At 32.8% G+C, this 21,072-nt stretch overlaps 1 protein-coding gene and 1 long non-coding RNA gene across 4 annotated transcripts in view; one reads left to right on the top strand and one right to left on the bottom strand.

The window, feature by feature from the left end:
• The window catches only part of LOC143225565 (kielin/chordin-like protein), a 79,400-nt gene that overhangs the window by 47,207 nt on the left and 11,121 nt on the right, over positions 1-21,072 (top strand). For both annotated transcript variants that reach the window (XM_076455261.1, XM_076455262.1), the window contains exons 3-5: positions 4,620-4,688; positions 4,983-5,171; positions 6,130-6,216. In XM_076455261.1, coding sequence (XP_076311376.1) covers positions 4,637-4,688; positions 4,983-5,171; positions 6,130-6,216 — 328 coding nt within the window. In that variant the 5' untranslated portion in view covers positions 4,620-4,636. The remainder of the gene's footprint in view (positions 1-4,619; positions 4,689-4,982; positions 5,172-6,129; positions 6,217-21,072) is intronic.
• On the bottom strand, positions 6,800-20,958 carry LOC143225570 (uncharacterized). 2 transcript variants are annotated; one of them, XR_013013927.1, is made up of 4 exons: positions 20,787-20,958; positions 17,861-18,066; positions 11,910-12,080; positions 6,800-6,960 (listed from the first exon to the last, which is right to left on the bottom strand). It is a non-coding gene; the product is annotated as an uncharacterized LOC143225570 (long non-coding RNA). The 2 variants fall into 2 exon arrangements; XR_013013926.1 differs by lacking the exons at positions 6,800-6,960; positions 11,910-12,080 and adding an exon at positions 15,918-16,469 and having other exon boundaries at positions 20,787-20,955.

The raw sequence follows: 21,072 nt of genomic DNA, 5'->3' as shown, positions 1-21,072 counted from the left end.
TTAAAAAGTACGGAAATGGTTTTGCTGAAAACACTGGAATATCATATTGTTTTATTTTTTTCTCTTTAAGTAAATAATTTTATAAATTACTTTCTTCTATCAGTTTTGTGTTTTCAAAAGCCATTCTTCAGAATATAACTTGTTTGAGAATCTAAAAGAAAATTATACAATTACACGTAAATAATCTAAATTAAAGGCATGTACATTCCAAATTAACAAACATAATACACTACATATCTAAATTAAACGTATTAGAAATTCTAAGCTAAATAAAATTAGTCAATATGTATTTATCTTTCCAAATTGAAATATTATTTATTTATACTTTCTCTTAACATTTTAGAATAAAATTTATTTATTCTATAATTTCATACTCCCTTTTTCTTTTCTGTAAGTAACAGTTTTCACGATATCACAATTCATACTGACTTTACACAACCAATTATTTCTGCCCTCTTACTACGATCTATTAAAAGTAACTCCATTAATCGGCCCGGCATGGCCACGTGGTTAAGGCACTCGACTCGTAATCCTAATATCGATGGTTTGAATACCCATCACACCAAACATGCATGCTCTTTCAGCCGTGGGGACGTTATAATATGACGATCAATCCCACTATTCATTGGTGGAAGAGTAGCCCAAGAGTTGGCAGTGGGTAGTGATGACTAGCAGATAGTCCTCGTATAGCTTTGCACGAAATTCAAACCAAACCAAGACTCTAAAAATATTTATAAACTATGTTTTGAAAAATAATATTTTATATTTTACGTTACATTCCACAAAGGGAAAACATGAAAAATACATTCACTAAAATGTTTCTGGCACATAACTGTTTTTTTCGGGACATCTAACATAGAAGTTTATGTAAATTTATCCTTAGTATTAAATTATCTGTCTCACCAGTATAAACCTCACCACAGTTCACACATTCTAAAATATATCTTATTAACAAAAAACATAATTTATTGATTTATGTTCTTTAATGTTTCGTAGTTTTTACGTAAACTAAATTAACTAAAACACAATTCATTCTATCACAACTGAAAATACCTTTAATAAAAAAATATATTCAGGTTAATTCAATAATTTATACACATTTTTAGGCTGTTTTCTTGATAATGTTTTATTATTTTGTTATAATTAAGTATTAACAAATGAAATATCAATATGCATATCTAGGCAATAAGTCACAACATGACTTAGGGTTAAGGGTTCGAATCCTGGGCCTTTCAGCTGTAAAGGCGTTATAATAATAGACGGTTAATCCCATTATTTGTTGGTGAAAGAGTAGCCTACGAGTTGGCTATGAGCGATGATGACTAGCTGCCTTCCTACTAGTCTTACACTTCTAAATTAGGGACGGCTAACGCAGATAGCCTCTTGTAAGTTTGCGCGAAATTAAAAAAAATAAATAAAAATATTTATATATACACATATCACTTTTATACACACACACACACACATATATAAGAAAACACTGGAACATCAAACTTTTTCTTGTATTTTTGCCTCTCAATGGTTCAACAGCATGTCTGCGGACTTACAACGTTACAAACCGGATTTCGATACACATGGTGGGCAGAGCACAGATAGCCCCTTGTATAGTTTTGTGATTAACTTGAAGCAAACAAACCTTCTTTTATTAATTTCTTTTAGCAGTTTCGTGACTTCAAAGGTCACTCTTTAGGAAATAGTTTTACTTAAGAATCTATTTCTATTAATTTCCTGAAGAGCGACCTCTAAGTCATGAAAGTGGTAAAAGAGATTAATAAAAGAAGGGGAAAATTATGATACTCCAGTGTTTTCTTATTTATATCCACAGGTTACTCCTATTGATGTTTTAGTTCTATATTTGTTTAATAATTTTACTCAAAGGGATTGTGTGTAAAATGTATTGTTCAACAAAAAATGTTCAGTTTACAAAGAATCTGGTTAAAGAATTAACAATGAATAAGGGACCAAATCTGTCAATTTTTTCTAAAGCTCTTGTAAATTAAGTGCTCAAGTAAAGTTGATATTTGGCTACTCGTTTACTAGAAGATAGCGATTAGACTTAACTTGAGATGGATGTTTGTTGTATCATAAAATGTTTATTATATATAATACTAATAAAACAACATGTTTCGGAAAGAAATGGTTACAAATAATTGCACATCTTTAACATCTAATGTTTGATAAAATATATTGGTGTAAAGTTAAAGTATACCTAAGTAGAGTTCAGAACCAGGAGTCATCAAGTTCGCTGAGTTTACTATAGACAAAGTCTCAATGCTCACATCAGTCCTTCATGAGACATGATACAGGGCAAAGCTTTTCAACAGGATGAATGTTTCACGCAAGAGCTAACGATATCATAATCAGGGTGAATGAGAATGATGGGTGAATATTATCAATTATAAATAAATTTAAAAGCAAAAAAGTCATCAGTTACCATTATTTATTGTAGTTGTAGTTTGTTAAATACATTTACTTTTTGTTTATTTTATGTTGTATTCATTCTGTTCGTAGTTTGATGTATATTTAAATCATGTAAAGAATTCTGTGTTGTGATCAAGTGCTTTAACTAAGGTCAATGAGCCGTTGTGAAAACCTCATAGGGGTGAATGATATTGGAAAAAGTTGATAAGCTCTGATATGAAGACGTTAAAAAACCACAGATGTGAAAATCTAATTAGCGATAGTTTATAAGATATAACATCACAATATCACTTCAGCAAGGTTATTGGGTTAACATCTACAAGTATCGTTAATAAGTAACAATAAAAAAATATGTATACAACACATATGAAATAATCCATTTATAAACGTTTTGAAATATACATGAAACTGTGTATTCAAATAACGTAGAGATGTCGAACTGGAAGAAACGATTCATTTCAGTTTCTTTTAACCACCAGTTATTTTGCTAATCAGAAGAAACAAAACGTAAGAACAGTCAGAGTAGGCAGAATGGGCTCACCAGCTACCCTGACGCTTATTTTAGGAACTGTCTTTCTGAAAATCTCTATATGAATCTAGAAATCATTGTTTCAATTTGCAAAGTGTTTCTTTCTAATAAACTTGCCTGTGGTCTTTAAACTAGAAAGCAAAAAACATCTTGTATTTGGCATAAAGGGATAAAAGAAAGATCAAAAGAAGCGCAACAAAAATATCATTCTCATCAGGTCTATTAGACCTATTACATTTTTTAACACTGCATTCCTTAACTGGTCCCTTAGGGATTTTCAAGAGTGTCTAATACTTGAAAATTCTTAAAGAGCTAAATGAAGAATGCAGACTCGTAATCCGAGAGTCGCGGGTTCGAATTCCCGTCACACCAAACATGCTTCACCTTTCAGCCATGGGGACTTTATAATGTGACGGTCAATCCCATTATTCGTTGGTAAAAGAGTAGCCCAAGAATTAGCGATGGGTGGTGATGACTAGCTGCCTTCCCTCTAGTCTAGCACTGCTAAAGAAGGAACGGCTAGCGCAGATAGCCCTTGTGTAGCTTTGCCCGAAATTCAAACCAAACCAGCGTTAAAAACGTATTAGACCTAATACCAATATCTTATATTATAAGATAAATTATAAATAATTATAATCATGCTTCGTCAGCTGGGAAAAGGCGTTTATATTGCAACAGTTATTGTTAAAATATCACTGACTATCAATATTTATAAACTAATTTGAAATTATAACTGTTTTATCCATTTGAAGGTTATTATGACTTTACTTAAACTATCAATATCATGGTTAGCAGCCTGTACATTCACCAAATATAATAAGCCGTAGGAAAAAATAAGAACAGTTAGGTTATGGCCTGACAACTTTTTCACAGCATGTACAGCTGCAACTTATTTATTGAAACTTATTTATTTTATTTCAATACATTAAATTTGTCTGTGTGTGCAGTACAGTATTTGTAGTTAAAATGGCTTAAGATTCAATCTCACAGCGTTAAATTTTTAAAAATGTTCTGTCCCCAGGCTCTTCTATAAATGACATGCTTTTCAACATAGTTTGTCAAATTGTTTAGCTGTGGTAATGGCTTGGCCTCTCAAAAATTGCTGCCTACGGCAATGTATGTCACCTAATTAATTCTGAATTTGCAGCCTTCTTCAGGTGACACTGAGAAGGATTAGTATCTAATAATAATATTAATAAATTAGTCAGTAATTAGAAATTAGACTTAGATAATCATACAGTTTAACTAAACATCTCAACGAGTTACATCTGATTGCTACAACTTCACCTTAAGTTTTAAGTTTTGTTATTTCTGACTTAACACTTCAGATCTTGTAAACCTATAGTGCTGGTAAACTTGCATGAACAGAGGCCCATAATTGTTATAAACTCTAATACTCTCTCTTGCTGGACAATCGTACTGAGTTATTCAAATCAGTGTTTAAAATATTTCTAGTCTTATTCCAATGTTTCGTTCCACTTGCTACTATAAAAGGCTAGCAAGTGAATTTCTTTGATGTTTTAATCAAAATAAGAGAAAAAGGTTCTGACTTAGGAAAATTTGTTGATTTACTCGCCAATACTAAAGTGTTTGATGTACAAATATGTCGCTATGTTTTGACGTTTGAGGAGAGTGAAATATTTCTTAACGATTAAACATTTTGTTTCAGTTCCACTGGATGTAAAAATGAAGCCTGATCAACAGACTTCACTACAATATAATATGACATTGAACATCGGTAATGTTTGCATACATTTATTATTTTTTGTAATCGTCTTAAAAACACAATAAAACTGAAAACGTTACCATCACAATTATCAGTCTGAGATAAAACGTTTTTTTAGCATCATTAATAAAGAAGCTTAGGTTATTATGTTGTTTTTCCTGTTATTTCAAACTACTGAGAACTGTTGATAAGTAATAACAGAGAGCAAACATGTTTTCTTGTTCACCATTTCAGGTAAACTTCTTTGTTTTGAAATGACCTTTGGATATAAGATCTAGAAGAGTTATTCCTTAATCGTTCTTTCAGATCATGCATGCTACCTCGAGGGCAATCGACACGAATCAGGCCATTCTATTCCACGTTCTCATCCTTGTCATTATTGTTCCTGTGTTCGAGGATATATTGACTGCTATTGGCAAAAATTTCCTCCTTCTCCTATCGGATGCATCGAATTGAATTATGATGGCGTGTGCAATCCATCATTGTATTTATGCCGTAAGAAATTTTTCCTTCTGCAACAACAGCAACAAAGCAATAACAGAAATAATAGTAAATTAGTGTGTTTCGTGGTTTAGTATACATGGTTTCTAACTGATGTTCGTACAAACATTTATAGTTTGAGTTATACAAAAAAAGTACCTTACTAGCAAGCGCTAATGATTTAACACTTTAGTTTAGGTCATGCACTTGGTAGAACACTCGCCTAACATCTGGGAGAATTAGGACTCGATACCTACGCAAAGAAAAAAAAACAACTCACTCCCAAATTGTGGTTGTTCTAGGATCATAAAATAATACCTGAGGATGGATCTTGTTTGTAAATAGTAGTGGGATAACTCTTTATACCACTTGAGAGGCCATCCGACTAGCTTATCAGAGGTCATAGGTTTGATTCCGAGCAGAAGAAATATTAAAATAGCAGTAACAAAAACTACATTTTTCGCGTTTTAATACAATGTAGCTATGACAACGATAATTTTTTTTATGAATTTCAACTTTCAGAAATTTCCACTACTCAGCAAAAACAGTTTAAATAAGATTTTACCGTAAATAATCACAAGGTATGTAGTGATCAAGCCAAACTTAGAATTATCTAGAACTAGTCCATGTTATTATTCTCACCAACTTATTATTTATCAACTCTTCCAATGGATTACATATGGAGCGACACCACGTGTAATTTCATCAGTTCACGATACTAATGTAATGGAAGAAACAATACCCCTCCCTTTATTCCCCTGGTAGCTCTGCGGTAAGTCTCATGGCTTACAAGGTTAAACTTCAGGATTCAATACTCGCAATGGGTAAAGCACAAATAGCCCATTATGTGACATTGTTCTTAATAAAAAACAAACTCTCCATATATATATATATGCACATATTTCTTTCATTTTGTTATATCATTTTATTGTTATTTACGGGTTTTACATAATTTGTTATTGCTTCTCCACAGCTATTCCTGAACATAATCAGACTTTTCCCGTGAAATATACATTAAGACGAGATGGACAAAAGTATAAAACAGAAGAGGAACCAAATGGTAAGAGACGATGCGTATGTCACTCATTCCTGTATTTGAAAGTTATTCTTATATGTCCTATGTTTTGCATACAGAGGTTGAATGCATTATATCCAAACGACTTTTGAGTCTCATCACACTATTATAGTCCACGTTACCACAAATAATCATGCACTAGCTGATGGCTGTTTCACTTTGGCAATAGCTCTACAGTGTAGTTATTACTGGAAAAGAGTCCATTGTAAGGCTGTCATGTCAAAAGTATAACGCTTTTTCCTGCATGCATTCTATAATCCATTTACTGCGGTGGTTACCAAACATGGAGTCACAGAAGTTTCTGTTGGGGCACAGGTTTGGCGGAAAAGTTATAGGTAGCAGGTAAAGTTTAAAGAGTTGAATGAAGTCCGTGTTCAAACAGACGGTGATGCACAAATTCGGAATGCCTGAAGTGGGGTCGGAAACTAAAGAATGTTTAGGAACATCTGATCTTGTTTATGAAGATGATGGTTTCCCAGCTTCCACTTGAACATTCCTAACTCACAAACAAATCCACAGGTGCTTCACCCAGCGACCTAGTTTTTATGTCTTTATATAGAATAGCATGAATACCTTTTCATTCTCCGGGTGCTTGAGGTATGAGATGGTTAAACGGATACGTTGTGAGCGGAGTCTGTGCACACGTGATTAGTGTTACTTTCTCAGCTGGATATTCTTATTTGTTATGTAGAATACTGTTGCCTGGGACACGAGTTCGTAGATCCTCACCTATTAGAAGAAAACACACATTGTTTGCTATAGTAAGGGTACGACTTGTTACAGTATTTTTATGACTATGTTCACCAATGCCATTAAAGACAAAAGGTACTTCTATTGTGGAAACTCTAAATCTCTGATTGAAATTTATCTTTATGATCTTCCTATATGAACCGGAATAGGATATTACGTCTTCTTTCCCAAAACGATACATTCTTGTTGGAACCAAAATACGTAAGAAACACCAAAATATGTCAGAATATTGTTCTGATATATTTCATTCCGCTGTGACTATGTTGACTGTGGTTGTCATGTGACTTGCTGATTAGTGTATTCGAAATCGTTTTAACGTAATGTATTCATCCCTTGTATGCTTGAAATCCACAGATACATAAACCGAATTTCTTTTTTTTTTCGTAGTATATTTGATAAAAACAGCAGTAATCCCAGTGTTTCCACTACCATCCTCTGTTTTCTTGGTTAATCAGTTAATTCAAAGGGTGGTTATTATAACTTTTCTGCCTTTTAGCCATTGTTTGTTTCAAAGTGGTTGCTAACAAGTTAGTTATTGTGATATGTATTCACTTTAGACTAATTCTTGAATTTTTTCAATACTCTTACTATGTGTGCTGCAGTAACATCAGTTGTTCTATAACTCCTACGTTGATCTACCTAAATGTAGCAACAGGCTCTAAGTATTTTGGTTATATACACCTATTTCCTTTACTCAGCCCTAAACTACTTCACGTCATTGAATGGTATCCACTAATTTAACCCCCTGTCCGATTCTAAGACCTGTATTTGATATCATTTAAGCTTCGTCATGGAATAGGTGTAAATAAACACAATGTATCATGTGAGTAATTGTATAGGCTACTGCTCCTCTCAGTGCCTTTGTAAGTCTGATTCAAACTTCCAGAACTATGGTCGTGCCATCAGTCCTCCTTCCTCAGTACTTATACTGTCTGACACAGTGCAGGGGAACACTTGATATCATGTGGTGAATTATGTCACTTTGTATCGTGCTGCAGAAGTCTCATGAATAAACTGCTCTTAATGCAATTAAGGTCAATTCGAGTACGCAACATTTATGTTATTGTTGGTGGTTTTACCAAATATTAAGACACCACCGGACATGTTCATTATTTACTAACAACATTTTCGTAACAGTACCGTAAAGTAAGTATGGTTCTTAATGTGCATTCTTCTGATACAAGGGTATCCAATAAAGGAATCATTTCTCATAAACTGAAGTTTTAAAACTAATAAGTAAGCAAAATTCTAAAAGACTACGTCTTTGGCAACATAGAAATATGAACTAAGGACAGGACTTAATTATATAAACATATAGAAGTACGTTTGAGGAACGTGTTTTTATTATGTGATCATGTAGAAGTACACGTCAGGCGCAGGCCTGGAGTATTTGGCTGTGTAGAAGTAAATGTTAGGCATGATCACAAAAAAGTATGTATAGGCACAGATTAAGCAGAAGTCTTGAATATTTGGTGACGTAGAAGCATGTGCTAAGGCGTATTTATAAAGCTGAAGTAATCAAAAGGTAATCTTGTTCTCAGTACTTGCAAAACGAACGTTAGGACTAAGATAAGTATTGAAGGAGGATATGCCAGGGGTACAAAATTCAACATATAGTAACTGTATTCAAATAGCAGTGTACTATTTAATTTAACTGTATCAAAACTAATTTAAATCTAACAATAAAATTGCCGAAGAAAAGTGTATTTAAATAGAATGTTATAAGTCTCGAGTCCTTTGCATGTATATTTATACTTTTCCAAATGTGCATTATAAACACTCATTAAGCCTACAAACTGGGTTAAAACTCATATTCAGACAGAGATTTACGATAATGAAATTATCTTACCAGTAATAATAATTATTTTTTGAATCAGTATTATATTCTGGTTTTCAAAATCTTAAAAAGAAAAAACTAAATGAGGAACGTTAGCATTAACTAAATAGAACACGATTAACAGAAAATGATAAAAATAAACTGTAGTTCGATTATTATTTTGAAACTTCTGTTATTAACATACAAAAATAAGACAATAATATAGTTTGTGTTTATGACATAGCTACTAAGCATACCTACTTTTGTCCCTAATGTTGAACTACTTATCAAAATCAAGGCAACCGTCAGTAGCACGATACCATTACGCTGAGGGATTGCTTGTTACTCTTATAAAGCAATTAACATCTTAAAGTTTTGGAAAATTTTGTAACATCGCAAAGATTCGAACTCACCAACTCCGAAAAACAGAAGTCTACCACAAAATCAACTCGTGCCACAAAAATAAAAAAAAAAGCCTTCCGTTATCCACTTATGTGATAATTTGGCCTTTTGGAACATTTAGTGATGAAAATAATAAAGGACACAAATGTGTAAAGTGAAGAAATCAATATATATATATAAAAGGCAAGTGTCGATCCATCAAGCAGTCGGTAACATTTGATTTCTCCCATTTCGTAAGCTACACGAGTTCAATTTCAATTTTTCACCTGTTATACTTCCTCTTTTGATTGTCAATTCTTATTTCACATGAATTTAATCGCTAACATAGGCATAAATAATTCATAAATTTCAGCACTTTTTCTGCTATATAAAAGCCTGTCAAGGAGAGAATTTCTAGGACCAGATCAGGCATGGCGTTACGTGTATGAGACCACATCAGCTACAGCATTATGACGTCAGGTTAGGTAGTATTCTAATAGGAAAGCCTGGAAGACTCCTGCGAAAAATAAGTTTAAAATTAGTGCAAATGTATTTTTGAAATTATTACAATTTTGTTGTTGTTAAAAAAGACTGACGATACCAGTTATCTGCAGGGAAGAGGACGACTTTTCCTTAGAAGAAGAACAGATTGTATGAAATTACATGGTCATCGTATGTTTTAATCTTTTATCCAAAAGCACTAACATGTAGGATTTTTACACTCTTTAGGTCAAGGCTATATTGCTCATGATAAACTCTGGTTTTCCAAAGCTAGAAGGCTCTTTATGTTTATCATGTTTGTTTACGGGCGGCAAAGTTGGAAATGCATATTGGAGGGATCAAATTTAGTAGGCTTTGATTTCTCGTCATCCTTGACGGGTTTTATATTGATGAATAAATTTTAAAAATGCAAACGCAAACACATATCTAGAATGACTGTTTTCAGTGTTGTTTTTTCCTTACAACGATATATGTGTACAATAGTATTGGGTTCACAGTAAACTTAATGACGAAACTTCTATGTACTGGAAATGAATGGAAATTCGGGTAACAAAATTGTGTATAATGAAATTTAGAGTTTAAGTTATCAATGTAAAAAGCTGTTAGTGGGAAAATTCCAAAGTAATAATTTGTGATATTCTTGTTAAGCGCTTGTTTGGTGTATTCTATATATTTATATCCATTTTCCAACAGCTCCAAATTGTGTTATTTTGAGCGTTCCTTACCGACAGGGTGAAATAATAGGTGTGGCCAGCAATCTGTGTCTGGAGTGTCGCTGAGCTAGTGGCTCAATGTTCTGTAGTCCAAAATGCTGTTTTCAACCCACTGGCCCTGAAGAAGGTTCTTTTCTCGTTGGTCGAAGTGGAAGACAAAGTTGGGTACCCGTATTAGAACACCCCTTAGCGTATCTTAGGGAGTATTTCAAGCAGTAGAACCTGGCCTCTAGATTGCACACTGTAGATTGGTAGTTTATCTGTTTATAAAACCTGAAGACATTGCCTACATTAACTGGCCTCTAGATTGCACACTGTAGAATGGTAGTTTATCTGTTTATAAAACCTGAAGACATTGCCTACATTAACTGGCCTCTAGATTGCACACTGTAGAATGGTAGTTTATCTGTCTACAAAACCTGAAGACATTGCCTACATTAACTGTTTTTATTATTTTTAAACTTAGATAGAACTATACTTTATCTTGTCACTAACAATACTTCGGGTGATACATTCGATCCAAAATATCTACCACACCGACAAACTCGTTATTGTTAACAACAATTACCATGAATGTATAGCATCATTAACAGCTTTATATTACTAAACAACAACCGGTTTTAGAGTGACTCAGACAACATGTTTTCAATCAGTAAATCTCCCACTTTTAATCATAGTCAATTCGAAAGCAGCCCAACGAAACCCAAAAAGCCTAGAAAGTGTTGCTCAAACAATATAGCATTGAAATATCCCAAAAGAATGGTTCTTTAATTAAATAAATTATTTATTGAAAACAGTATATCATGCAAGTTACAATACATACATTTGGTACAGTAGGTTTCAGCATGCGTTATTGTAGGAATGATTTATATTAAAAATGATATTGGCTTAAAATTTTACCAATCAGTGTACGGTAACATTACAACACAGTTACTTTATTTCGAACCTATTAGTTAATTATTTTTTTAATTATAAAGTTAGTTTATCAGAAATATACTTTACCTGTTAGTGTAGAAGTTTTTAAAAGTAGTTTCTAGTTGTTAGCGGACACTCATCAAGTTACTGATAATCGTTTATGAAAGAGCGACAGTTAAACCCCTTTTAACTTCTTACAATTATTTCTTAACTCTTTGAATTAATAAAAATTGCATGACGAATTAAACACCGAGACTCTAAAACTCATTACACAAAACAATATTTACTCAGTTTTATTTCCATTTGAGAAACAGACAGTTAAATGTATTTACTTTATTACCTGATGATGTAATTGGATGTTTTAAGTAGTTTCACCTTCGAACAGCACAGGTAAACGTAATAAGCTACCTTCTACTGTCTTCAGTCTAAATCTTAATTATAAAATATGGCTTTATATGAAATTATTGTAAATTAAATATGTTTGTAAGTAAATGCCGGTTATATGGAAGTTTTGACTATGGTCAACCAATATTATCACAAAATGTTCTTTAAATAACTATCTTGGCTCAATATACTATTTTCAAGCTCAACAATATACGAACCTTACGAAATAATTTCATAGATTTATTTTAGATATAAATTCTCCTGGATTTAGGCTCTGCAAAACAGGTTTTGTCATCGCTGGGATAAAACCATTGAAGAAAAAGTATATCAGAAAACCAGATTTCACATCCATGTCATAGCTTAGCTTAGATTGGTGAAGACGAAGAGAACTGTGGATAGAGCAAAATATTTCATATCGTTGAAAACTTATGATTATAATATATTTCACAATAACTTTAATATTTAATATACTAACAAATTAACTTTCTTATGTTCAATTTTCGGAACTGGTAAGTGCTCTGTGATAGCGGGCTCTGTAAGTGGCTTCCCTTCTCAGGATCAGTAGTTCAAAATTAGTGATGGCTATTTACGAAAACAAGTGTCTCTGAACTAGATGCTTAGTTATTATGTTGAAAATGTCCTTTCTTTTTTATGTGATGGTTAATAATGGGGGCGAAAATATCAAAGTGAAGTCAGTTCCATTATACCAGAAAAATCGTATCATCATCCAAGTAGATAAACCACAATCACTGTTATATTTTGGTATCTAGAATATTAACCCTCTTTCTTATTGAAAACGTAGTGTTTATCTTTAGAAAACATATTAGTATGGTGCTTTCTAACCATAAGTTGACGTAAATCGTATATATATATATATATATATAAATAAAACTTACGTTTCTTTACGAAAAAAAAAAACGAGTACATATTCCATACATCTTGTTTCACGATTTTTGACAATTATAAGTCGATTATACACGTATAAGCTGTAAAACGTTATAACTGAAATCGATAAAAACTTAACTCAATGCTTGTTCGTTATCCACTTTATTTTCAGTGAATATTACCAGATCGTTTATTTGTTACCTTTAATCTTAATAATATTTTATATATTTTTTGTTAGAAGTGCTCTAGAACTCTCATTCATAACCATCTTAAGAATGTTCTACATTTGTGTTTTAAATTTTCACTAAAAATATCACTGAAACATTTAAGATAACTTTATATCGCGAAACAGATTACCAGAAGAAACACAATGAGAACGAAATAAAGAAGTTGGACGTAAGTATAAATAACAGCTGTTGTTTTGATCATACCCGAGAAACTTGCCTCACAGTAGAACAACCGTATGTCAGCGGACGTACAATGCTAAACACCGGGTTTTTACATAGCCCTTCATGTAACTTTGTGCTTAATAATAAACAACACTTGAGAAAGTTAGGTACAATAATTTTAATAATGGGCTTGGATATTCTGTCTAAAGCTCACAGTTGATGGCTAGTTTTTGATAATATTTTGTATAGTCAATTTATGCACGCAATTTTAATCACAGGAAATTACGTTTAATCATAAAGACTGAAAAACATATTCTAAATAAAATAACTGATCAAATTAAAGTTGATCGTATGTAGCTACGGAACAGAAGGATATGATTGATCTGAGAACATTTATTGTTTCTGTAACTTTGCAATAATAGCAAATTTTAGGTCTGACTGACGTGATATCTTGAAAGTTTCCCAGTCTCAACTGCTGATATTATGAAAGAGTTTCTCGTATAAATATATAAAATCACTCATACTATGCATAATATGTCAAAGAACAAGATGTTCACTCCAGTGAATGTTTTGAACCGATGACGTAATTATAAATAATAAATCAGTAGCTTGTAGATTTTTTGAAAGATGTATTTTATGGCTTAAGTTGTTCTTGTTTTTACAGATGAAATAGAAATTTGATTTATGTTTTGTTTCGTGTCGTTGAACTTATTTGAATAAAGCAATTCCTTTTAATATTTAGAATAAGTATGTTTATCAGGTGTTTTACTTATTTCGTGAAATACACACTGGCAAGTTAGCTTTGGAATAACAACATAGTCTGAATATTTAGAGACTAAAACGTTGTTGTCTAAGTTTTATTGAAGCAAAGGTACATCATTCAATTTCATAGGAAACACATAAAAATATTTTTATGTTTCTTTACAGAAATACAATTTGACGGAAAATTAAAAACGGTACTTCATTTAAACACTTCCAGCGTCAGTTGGATTCTCTTTGTTTCTGATGCTCAACAAGACCACAAAAATTGAACTTCTCAAGCAAACTTACACACAATTAATAAAAAACAAAGAAAAGTAAAAAGTCATGAAACGAATACTCATTTTTCTCATGGGAAAGTCGTACCAAAAGCCTACAAAAGTCAGCTTCCAAATTGCTGTGGCTAAACAGTAAGTTTATAGAATTACAACTTTAAAGTTATAAACAATTATAACATGTAGGGAACTTCTCCAAATACTTAGTATTGTAAAAGTGAAGTAATAAAAGGTTGGTTTAGACTACACTAATTCTATATCTAATTAAACATTCCACAGATCCAGCAGTATGTGTGAATAACGTTCGCCTTTCTTCAAGAATTTCCGCATGTTCTGAAGATAGCTACACTTAAAGCATAGCTTACTAATATCTTATGAGTATTCAAACATTGTTAAGGTATAGCAATGTGTAAAAATAACTTATGTTTTTTTGTGTAGTTAAGCATGTTTTGTTTTTAATTTCGCTCAAAGCTAACGTTCGCCTTTCTTCAAGAATTTCCGCATGTTCTGAAGATAGCTACACTTAAAGCATAGCTTACTAATATCTTATGAGTATTCAAACATTGTTAAGGTATAGCAATGTGTAAAAATAACTTATGTTTTTTTGTGTAGTTAAGCATGTTTTGTTTTTAATTTCGCTCAAAGCTACTCAAGGGCTATCTGCGGTAGCCGTCCTTAATTTAGCAGTGTAAGACTAGAGGGAAGGCAGCTAGTCATCACCACCCACCGCCAACGCTTGGGCTACTCTTTTACCAACGAATAGTGGGATTGACCGTCACGTTATAACGCCCCCACGACTGAAAGGGCGAACATGTTTGGTGCGACCGGGATTCGAACCTGCGACCCTCGGATTACGAGTCGAACGCAGTTATGCATGTTCTGGAGCTAGCAGTTGGAAAAAAAACTTTGTTAATGAGTGGCGCTAGTATCAAAAATACTGAATTTTGAGCTAAGCATTCTTTACATCAAGCAGAATATATATGTTCTTTGTATGGTTAAACATCCAACAGAACTAGTAATACGTAACAAATCACTGCAGTTTGTTAGTTAAACATTATCTATACATAGCAGAGTATGCATTAAAAACTGTATAACCCTACCGCTTTCGAAAGGTGAGCCTTTCTTCTTCAGGGACAAACTGGGAATGGTGGTAGTATCGAATGAGTGCTATGTAGAGAGAATTAAGTGACATCACGAAGGTCATCCGGTTTCCCAGCAAAAGTTTAGTATACATTTCCATGTACTGTTGTAAATGTCTCATTTTCATTACACTGTAGTGTCTGAAAATTGGTAGTTACAGTGGATTTCATGGGTTGTGGTTGGGAGTTAGTTTAGATAACTAGTTGGAACCCATTATGCTAGTACAATTTGTATACTGGCTAATAATAAGTGTTTTACCACCAGAATGAGGGCTGGAATACCAATTTCAGGAGGTACGTTTATGTTGTTTACCCCCAAGTGGTAGTACCTTATTATTATTATACATCTTTTCCTTCTTCTTTACTTTGAAGAACAGTCACCTTCCCTCGACTATCTGCAGTCAGTGAAAGGTGACATAAATGTGGGACGTCGTGGGCTTTAACACTCACATCTAGCTCTCCTAATTTCTAATTCTTTTGATTATTTAATTATTATTATCATTTATGAATTTCTTCATGTGAGACTGACGAACGGAACTTAAGACTAACAGATGGTGTATCCTCATTGCAATGTTGGTCTTACTTTTTCAGTCACTTCCAAAACCTAAGGTACATTTTATATCTCACGTTATAGCCTATACTCTGGGAATCCTTTTAATTCATGCAACGTTTTTGATTTTTGATTATTAGAATATATATGTATATACACGCGTATAAAACTATACTTAATTGTTTAAGTAAAATAAAAGTGACACCTGGAAATTGTTTGAAAAATAGATGTTAAGCTAATCAGTCTATACAAACAGGTATGGAAAATTATGTCAAATAAATAGTAGGTTTTTGGAAAGTTAGGGTTCACACTATAAGAAAGAAATAAGCAAAGAATAAGAAAATTACTTTTCTGACAAAGATGAAACCAATGTTCGGAGATTCCAGGATCTAGATTAATTTCACAAGGTTGAACAGTATTTAGATTAGCTATGCAATAAGCTTCTTTTACTTTTCTATCAGCTTTAGTTTTGAATCCTGTTTCAATGCTGATGAGAGAAACATCGTTGATGGGAGGATCGGGTTGTTAAAGTGTTAAGCAACAGGGAGATCTTTTCTGGTGTTAATATAATATTTATGGTTATTGAAACGTTCTCTAAGAATTGTTTGTGTACGTCCTACATATTAATGATTCCATCTTTTACTCTGTATATGGTAAATGGTGTTTCTTGTTTCACAAATGATTTCTTTCGTGAATTTCATCGGAATTGGATACGTTCAAACATTTCTTCTTCTTAAATCACCAGAGACTTCCATCGCTGGTGGAACCTCATAAGCAAAACCTGATCATGTACATAAAAGTTAAAGAACTCCTATCATTTATGGGATAACACATAATAACCTGCACTAGTATTTAGGCAATTGGAGAGCTTCATTATTGGTAGAATCATATATATCAAGATATTGCTAGTTCTTAAACAGTAGGAGAGATTTCTTTTCCGGTTGAATCATATCCTTTAATCACTGTTGATTTTTAAATAATTAGAACATCAAGACATCGCTGGTTTATAAACAACTAATAAACTTCTATTATTGAAGGAATTTTATACATCAAGAGAGTTCCAGTTCTTAAACAATTATAAAAGTTTCGTAACTAGCGGAATATTATATAATAATTAAGACTGCACTAGTTGATCAGCAGTTAGGGAATCATGATGCTAGTCAAGGGTCATATCCAACAAAGCTAATTCCGAAAGCCCAACAGTAAGTCTGAAGGCTTATAACACTAAAAACCATATTTCGATACCAATGGCTGGCACATTACAGATAGACCATTGTTTGGTTTTATAACAACAACCAAACCAACAAAGCTAATCTGACTGTTAAAAACTCTCCTTAAATCACTGATGAAATAATGTATCCTCCTAAACTGCTTGTTATTTTTCTTTTTCTTTATGGCTACTTAGTTTAAAATTGTTAGATTATCCAAAGAAGATATTTGATTTTCAGCCATTTTAGCTATTTTCTTAGCCACTTATACTGTTCGTAATTTATTAAATGTCCTGAAATTTAGATTATATATATATCAAGAACTTAAGTTTCCATGTCTCTTTATTTTGAATATATTTGTTGTTTAGGTACTCAAAAGGATTTGTGAAAAATTCACCAAGTTTGGTAATTTATCCCAGATAAGGCAGTCCATACATTAGTTAGGCTTCTGGATTTTCATCTAAGGTATCTAACTTTTGGACCTTCATATTTTAAAGCTGAATTTGTCGATGCAAGAATAATGGTTTGTTTCACTCTCCAAGAAATGTAGCCATTGTTTAAAAAACTTATGAATAAAACTAGCATAACTTTGTAGATCAAAAGTAAAATGTAACATGTAAAATAATGAGGCCAATGCTGTATATACAATTAGGCAGAGGTATATAATCTTATAAATAAATACACAGTAAAAGAAAAGTTCATGCTGATTAGAATTCAATAAATAATTAGTTGTGTAACATCATTTTAATAATATATGTGGCCGTAACTTCTAATACTTCACCCTCACAAGGATTGGCCAACTTGACTTAGATGATTTAATCCTAAATCCCTACACTACGGTATTATTAGCAAAGTAAAATGACTTTTATAATTTTAAGAACTATTCCAAAACTTTATTCAAAATTGTTTTGAACAAGTCTAAACGTAATTAACTATAAGGAAAACAGAGAAAGTTATTACTTACAAAATGTACAAAAAACTCCAGTTGCTTCTTATCCTTTTCATCAGTGCTTCAAACATGAAGTAAGCGTTCATGGTAAGCAGTGGGGTACGTCCAGTCCAGCAATATATACAAATCAATTGTTGTTTTGAATTAAGTACAAAGCTACACAATGGGGTATCGAAACCCGGATTTTAGCGTTGTAAGTTCGCAGACATACCGTTGAGCCACTGGGAATCAGATATATACTAATCAAACGCTGATGCAAGTCGCAAAACACTACTACAAAACGCTACACATAAATACACTAACTGTTAATACAGAGAATTACGGAAAGCTAATTACGTTATATTAATACGATTTTGGAACGCCATCAAATCGTTACATTTCATGTCACCACGTCCAATCATTTTTTGTCTGACGATCGTAAATCCTTACAGTAGACTGACAGTAGATTTCATTGCAAGATGCTACGTTATGAAGTTGTCATGTACAAATCCCATAATTAATTTTGATTCATAAGCCATCTAGTGTTCGAGAAGGATGGTTTTCAAATGTATGTTTCAATATTTAAATCGTACAAAATTCGATAGGCTCTGTTCTAACAATTTGGTAAGAATCTCTTCATATGGAATAATATGAATATTCGTGTCATTCTCTATTTGATTTAGGTACACAATGTTTGAACGGAATATATGACTGGCCTCTTCTGGCAAAACCTATATCTTGTTAATCTCGTTTCCAGACAACGATCCTTATTGCTGACATTTTGATTCGTTATCTGGAGCTCGTAGACAGCTTTTGATACTGACCTTTTTGTTTTCACCTGTTACAAAATGCCGTACTCTGCTTTCCAAGGCTAGGATACGACTTATTAAAGGTGTCTTGCTGGATGGTCTTGGTATCTCAAGTTAATCTATTTTACTTTGTTTTCTAATGCCATTAAGTACAAGGGATATTCCCGTCAAGGAAATTCGAAATCCACAATCTAAACACATCTTTAGGACCTGACAGTACGAATACTTTGAATGGGATAAGACTGTGACTTATCCTTCCTACAAGTAATAAATTTTCGGTGGCGTTGCATAACCAACGTAATGCTAAATAATTTGAAAATGTAGTTCTGATACATGGTGTTCTACGGTGACTTTATATCGCTCATGGTTTTCAAGCTGATTTGTGAATTTAAAATATTTTTAATGTAACATTCTGATATTCAACTAATATTTTCTTTGTTAACGCATCTATTATTTAGTCAGTTATTTGGAACATTTAAATTATTCAGTTTTTAATTATAACTGACTGAGCTACTGATATGATATGTCACTTCGATAAACGTTTTAATTATTTGGACTGTTCATTATTTTTCTTTTTTTTATGGTTACTTAGCTTAAAATTGTTGGATTATCCAAATAATTAATAATTAGTTCTAGTTTGAGTTTACTTGCTGATTATCTGTATTATTATAATACTGTGTACTTTAAGTTAACATTGTACCTGAGTTATGACAAAACAATACTAAACCTCATTTTATTCGCTATAATCATACGATACAACCTGAAAAGCTGCTAGGGTTAAAAGGTGTAGGGGTAGTGGTGTTAGAAAGGTGAATTTATATTTTGGGAATAACAAGAAATATTTTGTTTTATTCAGTAGTGTGCATAAAAACTAACAACATGAACACAATCTAAGATTTTATTCCTGTATTTGATGAAACGCGGAGAAATTTCTGTATACTTACTCGTTTTTTTTTAATTTCGCGCAAAGTTTCACAAGGACTCTCTGTGCAATTTACGTCCAATTCAAAAACTTTAGCTTAATTAACAAACTTATTTCGTCCCCCAGTGGCGCAGCGGTATGTCACCAACTTGTAACGCTAAATACCGAGTTTCGATACCTGTGGTGGACAGAGCACAAATATCCAATGTTGTGTGGCTTTATGTTCACCTTCAAATAAATAAAATATTTTTAAATTTAATAACATTTTGAACAGTTATCTATCTCATATCTTATTAAGGTGTTACTGGTGTAATATTTAGTTTTTTTAATGCCCTCTTTTACGTTTGCTTTTAAGTAAGTCCGCTACAGAAATGAAAAACCTAAAAAGGAGCTGCCTTAGCTTGAAAAGATTTAATTAGGATTGTATTATTCTTTGTTGTGCCTATATATGTATATTTATGTGTTTTTTATATCTAGAATGAAAACTTATCAGCCAGCATTCTAAAAGATTTATAAAATGAGCCAGAGATAAATTAAATTTAATAATGGGCTTGTTAGTTCCGCCATTAATACGAGACCAGCCATAAGCAAGACAGAATGCTACGAATTTCCGAGTGAACCGGACTTTAGCCGGTGGTAGCTGCTTATCTCGAATTTATGCACAAAATTAACTAGCGTTCTGTGCCAAACAATAGTGGGAGCGGAAGTGACGTCAATAAGGATATTACTAGTTCAGCTTTTATGACCCGTAAACATTACAGAGTAGAATGAAGTGTCACTATAATTTATTTTTTTTTTATAGAAAGTCAGACCTTGCTCTGACGGGTGTGTTACGGTTCTGAGTTTGAAACAAAAGAGGTATCACACGCGACCTGTTAACCGTTCATAACTTGAAGGACGACTGCTAAAATGTGTGTATGGAAGTCTATTTAAGATTCTGGTTAATGTTTCATATTTCACACGAACGTCTGTGTCTATGCGAGGTTAGTCAGGTCAACGATATTTCTGTTTAGTTTTTCAGTGTCATCAAAGTACTTTGTTATTCGGAAATCATAGTTCATGGGATTGAAAACACTGTTCATTCATTCGTAGAAATGTGAGAGCATTACATCCTCCAGGTTATACGTAGTAAATTGTTTTAATTGTGTTGAGAACTAGAATTAAAGTTATTCCCAACAAAAACTGCCCTTTCCAGTGTTATACTAGGATAGGAACTCGTCGAAGAACTCACCTGGTTGTTGTTCGTGATCAGGTTCCACCACCCAACTAGTGTGAAGCGTCACTAACCAAGATTCTGCTTTAAAATACAAAAGTGAGATCATCATGTCCTCAGAGCACTTTGTACAACGTGTAGCAGGATTGCAGAGACTGGACGAGAACAGTCTTCACAGTTAAACTGAAAAGTAAGATCAACACGTTTTGCGGTTTTGTAAGAGTACAAATAATAAAATGTACAAACAGTGAAACACGGATAACGGTAGAAGTGTGAATATTATAAAGTCCACTTTACAAGTAGT

Source organism: Tachypleus tridentatus, chromosome 9, assembly GCF_004210375.1.
Source record: "Tachypleus tridentatus isolate NWPU-2018 chromosome 9, ASM421037v1, whole genome shotgun sequence".
Lineage (NCBI taxonomy): Eukaryota > Metazoa > Arthropoda > Merostomata > Xiphosura > Limulidae > Tachypleus > Tachypleus tridentatus.
Note: the sequence above shows the minus strand (reverse complement) of the source record. Positions and strands in the feature narration are given on the sequence as shown.